The sequence below is a fragment of the Candoia aspera genome, chromosome 4, assembly GCF_035149785.1.
Source record: "Candoia aspera isolate rCanAsp1 chromosome 4, rCanAsp1.hap2, whole genome shotgun sequence".
Taxonomy (NCBI): domain Eukaryota; kingdom Metazoa; phylum Chordata; class Lepidosauria; order Squamata; family Boidae; genus Candoia; species Candoia aspera.
The window spans coordinates 119,233,617-119,240,626 of NC_086156.1; the positions used below are offsets into that span (position 1 = coordinate 119,233,617).

The 7,010-nt window shown below is 58.3% G+C and overlaps 1 protein-coding gene across 1 annotated transcript; it reads right to left on the minus strand.

Moving 5' to 3' along the window:
* Positions 1 to 263: 263 nt before the first annotated feature.
* GAL3ST4 (galactose-3-O-sulfotransferase 4) lies at positions 264 to 4,060 on the minus strand. Its single transcript, XM_063301782.1, has 3 exons — positions 3,351 to 4,060; positions 2,568 to 2,892; positions 264 to 2,070 (listed from the first exon to the last, which is right to left on the minus strand). Exons 1-3 carry the CDS (start codon positions 3,485 to 3,487, stop codon positions 1,219 to 1,221), a joined length of 1,314 nt encoding a protein of 437 aa, XP_063157852.1. The 5' UTR covers positions 3,488 to 4,060; the 3' UTR covers positions 264 to 1,218.
* Positions 4,061 to 7,010: the final 2,950 nt, after the last annotated feature.

A 7,010-nucleotide genomic window follows, 5' to 3' on the forward strand; every position in this document is an offset into this window, starting at 1 on the left:
GGATAGGTCAAAGCCTGTCTAATCCCTGCACCCCTGACTTGGCCTTGATGCCCCAGCAGGATTAAGCCCATAAGCTGGTCATCTGTGCCGCCACACCTGCCCTTTCACGCCTACTCACGGGTGTCTGGCCCTGGAGCCACTCCTTGGGCTGTCAGGCAGGACTGTCGGCTTGGCTGAGGTGGAGCCGGATTTAGGCAAAGCTAAACAAGCTGCAGGGCTTCACAGTCTGAAGAGGCCTAAAACCTCAGGATGCTTTTTGTTACAGTTTATTATTTTGTATATGAAACTCTCCATAAGTTAAATCCTCCTGATTGGCTCACATGACTCTCAAGAGTCGACTAATTATTGAAAAAGTGGTTGCTTCCTCACCTTTTGTTCAAAGAGGGCCCCTTCCTTCCCATCACGGGTTGGTTGTGCATCTTGCTGGCCTCGTCCTCGAGTTCTGTTGTTGTACAGCTTCATTCTCTCCTAGCATTGGCCAGCAGAGCCTCCACAGCCCCTGCAGCTCTGGGCCTCCCTCTGACCCTGGGCTCAGGGTTCCAGAAAATGGCCCTGCTGCCCAGGAGGCCTGCTGCTGGGCCTCTCTGCCTGGAAGTCTCTGGTGCAGACACCTTTTCCTGAGCAGAAAAGGACATGGCCATCAGAGAGAAGAGCCAGGGAAGGTCCATGAGCAGCTCTGATTCCCCTGGCCTTCCTGGCATGAACCCTGTTGCTGCCTCTGCAGGTGAGACAGTGGGTGGGGGGAGAAGCTCTCCACAGTCAAAGGATGGAACTAGGCAATCTAGGGGTTCTTTGCACACCAACTGCTTCACCCTAAGAGTGCTAGGCTGCCAGGAAGATGTTTTGTTGGGGGGAGAACTGAGTGAAGGGCCAGAGATTGTTAGCCAAGGCGGGAGCATTCCTGCTTCGCCTGGCCCAGTTAGAAGAAATCCTCCAACCAATCCTCCCTGGACATCTCCAATTATGGGAGCTCCTGTCACAGTCAAGCTGCTAGGCATGCCTGGTTTTAGGGAGGGTACATAGACCCCTACATACGTCTTGGAGTCTTAAACAGTCCCAAGGCATTTGAAAGAATTGATAGCCTTTTGCATTTCAAAACACGGAAATCTTCATGACTTTTGATTGGTCTGGCATCACATGTCTCTGCAGTTCCCATATGGTCCCTCTGCCTGTTGCATCCTGGGTTGGTGGGGGAGTCTGGCAGAGCATGAGGGCCATTCAGTTGGATGGCTGCTGCCTAGAGTTGTTGTGGGCTGCCTCCCCTCCCTGTCTGAGATCCATTGCCTTGTAGGTGTGGGGAAACTGCTTGGCATCCAGGAGGTCCTTGTACTGGAGTTCAGGAGTGACCATCCGCTGACACACTACCTGGAGGCCAGATGCCAGGCTGGGTTGTAGAACATAACCCAGGATTGGCACCTGCCCAAACTGGAAGGGGCGGATGCGCTCATCAGCAATGCGGCCTGGCTCCAGTGGCCCCCCGCCCTGTAAACAGTGCTGAGTCAACTCTGCCCGTTGCTTCCGGAGAATAGCCACTTCCCTTGCCATGCGGGCACTGCCAAAGTGTTTCACACGTGCCCAGAAAGTGCGATTGAAATGAGTGTAGAGGTGCCAGTCCAGATGATTCCAAGCCCGGAGCCGAGCTGCGTCAGCAGGCCCTAGCTGGTGAACTGCCTCTGGGTTGCGCAGATTGTGCTGGAAAGCCACCACGTCCCTAAAACTCCAGCAGAGGGCATCGCGCAGGAGGACCAGTGACTCATCCATATATTCTGTTAGCAGCACAAGGTGGAAAATGCCGTCCAGTCCCAGCAGGGCAGCATGGATTGCAGCTAATCCAGGGCTTGCTGGTGGATCAAGGCCAAAATCAAACCATAGCAGGTTGCGGGCATAGTGGCTGCCACGCTCACCAGGCCGGTAGAAGTTCTGTGGAGAAGCCAGGAACTCCGGCAGTGAACGAGCCCGGCGGAAGGCAGGGACCACACCCCGGTAATAGGAGAAAGCTGACTCAGCCAAGGAAGCTGGATCCCTCACGATGGAGAAATAGAAACTGTCTGGGGGCATCACCTTCTGGACCTGGAAGGGAACAGGTGGTTGTTAGTGCAAATGCCAGCCACAGACAGTGGCTATGGAAAAAATGGGCTTCAGCCTGCCTCATTTGTGGAAGGGGGGAAGTTGGAGCACGGGCCCAGCCTGTGGGCATCAACTAAGGAAGTTGCTGTGGGCTCAGCCAACTTCCTTCAGGGCCACTCACTCTCCTTGCACCCATCACCTCCATGGGCAGGGTGTTGATGCTGGCCACAGGAAAAGCACCTTTTGCCTGCTCCAGAGTTCTGTCCCTTCATATCTCCCCATGCTAATCTTCCTTTCTGGATGAGCCTCAGCCAGCAGCCTCTTGGGAGGTGTGACTCCTCTGTCCTGGGCTACTGTAACAGCCCGCAAAAGCCTCTGGGTGGAAGAAGCAGGAGGCCTAAAACCTTGGCGTGTGCCACCCCCCCTTCTCACATCCCTCCTCCTTAGGCAGTGCCGCTCCTGAATTCAGCCCCGCTGCTTTTGACCTCCTCCACACACACCTCCAGCAGGTTGAAGCGCATGTGGTGGCAAAGGATGTCGAACGGGCCCCCCCCGGGGTGCCACCCTTTTACGTGCCACGCCTGGAAAAGTTTGGGATAGTTGAACTGGTAGCCAGCAGGCAGGGCAAAACGCAGCGATCTTGCATCCCCAAAGCGGTGCAGAATGTTGATGAGGGTGCTGCTTGCAGTCTTATGGGTCTTCAGGAAGACCACGTGTTGCCGTGGCTGGCAGGAGAGAAGGCGGCCAACGGGCTCTTCCTTCCCTGTCCCCTCAGTTTCTGCTGAGGGGCCCCGAGGCGTGGGGAGCAGTGGAGCCAGGAAAACCCTGCCGGAAGAGTTTGGAGAAGGATGAGCCAACTGACAAAAGCACCAGGTGGTTTCTGAGGCAGGGAACAGCTCAACTCATGCAGATTTCTTGGCAGCAGGATGAAAGGTACTTGCCCATGCCTCCTTGGTGGATGCTTTCCATTTTCATTCTGGCCTGCAGCCCTGGGGTTCCCCAGCAGTCTCCCACCCAAGTCCCGACTGGGCCTGATCCCGCTTAGCTCCCGAAAGGACACACGGCAATCCTGTGCTGACACAGTGTGCTGTGCCCACCCCACACACTGGGTGGGTTTCCATGCTGCGTGGCTACCTTTTCCCCCATCAGGTGGATGCCTTCTAGCTCACTCTCGCAAGCTGCCTGAGCCTGGCCCCTGCATGGCCCTGTTCGGCCTTCAGCCCCAGAAGGGCTCTGGGCGGGAGAGCCTGAGGTGGCTGATGGAGCAGGAGGGAAGGTGTTACCTCTTTGGAAACGAGACCCCCAGGAGCTGGACGGTGAAGCCAACTGCCATGGAGATAGCCAGAGCGATCCAGAGCAGGGGCGGCCGACAGCAGCAGCAGCAGCACCACCACCGCTGCCACCTAGAGAGGGTCCTCATCCTTCACCTTGGAGGGGCAGAGAGACAGCAGAGGTGGGAGAGCGCCTGTGCTTGGCAATGCCCAGAGGTCTGACCCTGCCCCTCTTCCCAGGGGCAAGCAGGGGCCCTGCCCAGTCCTTGCACACGCCCCCTTCTGCTCCCAGTCACTTGCACACAGAGCAGATCCTCTGGCATTACCTGCAGGGGAGGAAGTTCCTCAGCTGCCCTTTGGGTCTGCACCTGTCTTGCAGCAGTCACCTGGCTGTGGCGGAGTGCAGGGAGCAGCTGCCCGACCAGCTCAAATTCTCCCCAGCCACTGCAAGCCCAGCCTGGCCAATCCTCACCCTCTGATCCCCTGCCTGGAGCTCCCCACACCCCATGCACAGCCGGCCTAGGCCCAAATTGTGATTGATAATGATGGACAACTTGACACGGAAGACAGACAGACAGCAAAGGACCATCCAGATGCTTCTCTGGTCACTCCAAGACTGTGGGGGAGGGGAACGGGTGGAGGCTGTGGGGAATACAGGGCCTCACCAGGGGCAAAAGGAATGGTCCCTAGGGTGTTCTAAAGGAGTGCCCCCCTCCCCGCAGTAGTCAAGCTGAGCCAAATGGTGCTGACTGGACAGGAAGCCTGCGGAGGGTCCCCCTCCAACCCCAAGGCCCACTGGGCCCGTTCCTCCCCCTCCACTCCTCCCTATCATTCACATCCAACTCAGCAGCAGGCAGAAGAGAGGGCTAAGACTCATGCCCTTGGGTGGGGTCTCATGTGGGGTTGAGCCAACGCTGGCCTCTCTGAGCCCCCCACCAACAGCCCTGGCAGTGGAGAGCTGCAGTCCCTTCTTATGGTGACTTTTCGGAGGGCGGGACTGGACGGGAGGCAGGAGTGGAGGGCATTGCCTTCGCAGGACAACTGGAGCGCAGCAGCCTCCAAGGCCACGGCTGCACTGCACCCCCAGTCAACCCGGCAGCTGCATGTTCTGGACTGGCACAAAGCACTTAAGAATAATCGAGCCGAAACCATGAAAAAAGAACCTGGGAGAAGACTAGCCAAGCTTAGATCGTATGCGAATGTAGTCACCGGGCTTTTAACCGGTGGGGTTTGGCCTGCCATAGGAGACGGGGCGGGGGCCTTGACGGGTTGTGGGACTCCTCAGCCGCCTGCAGCTTGCTAAGCCAGAGGCTCCCCGCCCGGCCACCCACCAGGCCAGGGGCCCGATGAACGCAGGACTGGCTTGGCTCCCAGAGTGCGCACCCCGGCTGCCCCTAAAGAGCCTCCCGTGCGCGGCTCATTCCGCAGCCAAGGCCGGCCGCTTTCTTCATGGGTCCGTCCCGCAGCTCCTGGCATCCAGAGACTACTTCTGCCGGCCAGCCGTTCGCCAGCGCAGACCGGCGGGGAGGAGGCCGACTTCGCGCCCAGTTTGGACGCCCGCACCCACCAGCCGCCAAACCGGGCCCTTCGTGGGACTCGTTCAGAGGCCAGAGCTCTGAAGCCTGAAATCCAACGCCTCCAGAACATGTGCAGAGGGCTTCCCCGGAGTAGTCCCAGCCCGGCCACCCCCGCCCACTCCCGCGAGGACTTCGCAGGAGGATGGAGATCCCCGGTGCGCGTGCCCGGCCACAAGCCGCAGCGCTTGGAGGGGAGCGAAAGGGCTCGCTGCCTCCGCCCGCCCGCAGATCCTTCGGCGCCGCGGAAGTTTTCCCCGCCTGCCTTACCGGGAAAGAGCTGGAGTCTAAACCCGATCCCTGCCCTCCCCGCGGCTGCGCGGGCTCCCCAGTTCACCCATTCGGGGAAGGGCGAGGGAGTGGGCGCAACTAGCGCCGCGGCGCCGACCGACGACCGCAGTTCGGAGCGGCAAGGCCGCTTCCGCCGCTCGCTCTGCCCGACCCCTCCTCTCCTCCTTTCTTCTGGCGGCCTCCCTCCCTCCGCCCCTTCTCTCTCAAACTTTTCTGGTTACTCGCGCTTTCTGCCCGCCCCGCGGCTTTCCGTGGGTCTCCGGCTCCCCAGTCACACTCGCCCCGCCCAGCGTGCCTCTCTTTGTCCCCCGCTCCGTAACCCCCCCGCCCGGCCTAAGGAAGCAGGCGGAAGGACAGGCGAAGCCGAGGCTTTCCGCTAACCTCGTCCATCCGTCCGCCCGTCTAGCCCGGCGTCTCGGACGCGAAACGTGCGCCAGTCGCTACCGGCGCGTCCGGGGCTTCCCCTCCCCGGCCTCCCCTCGCCGAAGCAGGGGCCTGCTCACTCTCCTGCCCAGATACGCTGCCCCGATAAGCTTCCTGCGAGCCCTCTGTGGGGTGCCATAAAGCCCTCATTTTGCTCCTGGACAAGGAACCCGTTGTTATCGCTGCCTCGCCTGTTTCAGGGCTGACAATGGAGTCTGGAAACAGCTGCTGAGGGTCGGGAGCGGGGCTGGAAGGTGAACGCACGTTCTGCCAGCCGCACCGATTTTTTTCTCCGGAACATGGTCTCATCTCCCTTTCCACCCCCATCAAGCATCAGAGAAGATTTGTAGGCATTCCCAGCTTAGCTTGGGTACTGAAAGAAACCCATTTTCTGGGTCTGCACAATCCCTTGTCCCAAACTAAGCAAAGGGGATAAATGTGTAGGGCGTATGCCCCTCCCCCAGCAACTAATCAAGTGCTTGAGATCAGTGGTCAAAGGGGGGGGGGGCGTCTCTCTTTTCTGTGGCTCACATTAGTCTTCTGAGCACTGCTGAGCACCCCACCCTCCATTTTCTCTGCATGCAACCTGCAAGTAGCAGATGATGAGAGGGAGGCCTCCAGGGGCCCCGGGGGTGCTGAGCAGGACTTTGGCTCAGCCCTCCAGCACTGGTACCATTGGTGCTTGCCTTACCAATGCCCAGCTGCTCTGGTCAGAGGTAGAGGACCCTTGAGAGCCATTCCACACCAGCCTGATGCTGCACAAATGTGTGAAGCGGGGAGGGAAGCTGTGGTGCAGGTACAAGCTGATGGCATTTCGGTAAGTGAGGCTGTGGAAGCCAGTCAGGGCTGGGCACCCCTCCCCCAAGACAGAGGGTTATGCTGCCTGGGCTGCGGCACAATATTTGGGGCTTTGTATCCTAGGGCCAAAAATAACCAGCAGGAGTAGGACATGAGCTGGCCATGCTAAGCTTATTTATTATGAACAGACTCATAAATCACCACCATCTACACAACTCTGAAATGTAGATCTAAGCAAATTGATTATTCAGGATGAATATCTATGCCTATAAAACTGACAGCTGAAAATTAGAATAGGAAACAATTGCAGCCCTAAAGATAGGTTTTTCCAGATATTTGCCAGAACACTATAAAGCCCAAAGACCTATTAGAATAAAATGCTCTTGAGGGCAGAAGCAGCTCCTGTCTCTTTGGTTGAAGGGAAGGGCTCTTGGGCATCTTCCCACATTCTTCTTTGTGACTGTACCCCAGATCCCATTCCACCCGCTTGCCCCTTGAAGGCTCTGGGCTGGGAGGATTGCACTGCCTGAGTGCTGGAGGTATTGTGGGGGGAGTAGCCACCCCTTGGCTCTCCTTTGCTCAGGGC

What these genes read in the sequence shown, in the direction of transcription:
- GAL3ST4 (XM_063301782.1), bottom strand. Translation starts at nt 3,487, where the DNA reads ATGAGGACCCTCTCTAGGTGGCAGCGGTGGTGGTGCTGCTGCTGCTGC. An exon ending in GGGGTCTCGTTTCCAAAGAG is followed by an intron (nt 2,893 to 3,350) that starts GTAACACCTTCC and finishes CTCTTCCGGCAG; the next exon opens with GGTTTTCCTGGCTCCACTGC. An exon ending in TGCGCTTCAACCTGCTGGAG is followed by an intron (nt 2,071 to 2,567) that starts GTGTGTGTGGAG and finishes GTTCCCTTCCAG; the next exon opens with GTCCAGAAGGTGATGCCCCC.